The sequence below is a fragment of the Eimeria maxima genome, genomic scaffold (genome assembly GCF_000499605.1).
Source record: "Eimeria maxima Weybridge genomic scaffold, Emw_scaff637, whole genome shotgun sequence".
NCBI lineage: Eukaryota > Apicomplexa > Conoidasida > Eucoccidiorida > Eimeriidae > Eimeria > Eimeria maxima.
In genome coordinates, this window is record NW_013563923.1 from 13823 (window position 1) to 14753 (window position 931).

Below are 931 nucleotides of genomic sequence, written 5' to 3' on the forward strand. Positions count from 1 at the left end.
TACTTTCGGCTTAATGTATATGGGAACCTTTTTAAGGCTTGCTGCTGCTGCTGCTGCTGCTGCTGCTGCTGCTGGTGTTGCTGCTATTGTTATTGCTGTTGCTGCTCCTGTTGCTGCTGTTGCTTCTGCATCTCATAGAGATGCAGCAGTCTTTCCTCAAGATGAAGAAGGAGCTGTTATAGCTATTGGGGCTGCTGCTGCTGCTGCTGTTGCAGCAGCAGCAGCAGCAGACTTTGCTGTAGTTGTTGCTGTAGCTGCTGCTGCTGCTGTTGTTGTCTTTGCAGTAACACCGTTATATGCTGCATTTGCTGCTGCTACTGCTGCTCTTTCTCCCGCAGACCTCGTGGTGTAGTGCTGCTGCTGCTGCTGCTGCTGCTCCTGCTGCTGCTGCAACGAGGAAGGCAGCAGCAACGCGAGCAGCAGCGAGAGATACAGCAGCAAAAAGAGCAGCAACAGAAACAAAAATTATATAAATAAACAAAAAAAAGGATTAATGGAGCATTTAGCTGTGCGCATACACTCCAATCGATGAAGACATGCAGCAGCAGCAGCAGCAGCAACAGCAGCAGCAGCAGCAGCAGATTAGGTTTTGCGGCTGTAGGCCTAGAGGTCGATTGAAACCCTAAACCCTAAACCCTAAACCCTAAAAAACAAAATAAAAAATAATTTGTTTTGTATATTTATAAGAAAACACCCAACTAATAACCCTAAACACTAAACCCTAAACACTAAACCCTAAACCCTAAACCCTCAACAGCGGTGACCCGGCAGGACCACCACTTGCCCTGCGCACTAATACCATTACAAACCCCGAGGGTTTAGGGTTTAGGGTTTAGGGTTTAGGGTTTGGGGTTGTTAAGAGTCTCTCTTTAAAAACTCGAGGAGAACAGCAACAGCTGTTGCTGTTGCTCTGCAGCAGCAGCAGCAGCAG

The 931-nt window shown here is 47.6% G+C and overlaps 1 protein-coding gene across 1 annotated transcript in view; it reads right to left on the reverse strand.

Moving 5' to 3' along the window:
- EMWEY_00039610 (zinc transporter, putative) overlaps nucleotide 1 on the reverse strand; it is a gene marked incomplete at both ends in the record, with an annotated part of 5406 nt that extends 5405 nt beyond the window's left edge. Inside the window, one exon of the mRNA XM_013478740.1 lies at nucleotide 1. This exon is cut by the window's left edge and continues 304 nt beyond it. Within this exon, the coding sequence (XP_013334194.1) occupies nucleotide 1 (1 nt within the window).
- Between the last annotated feature and the right edge of the window lie 930 nt (nucleotides 2-931).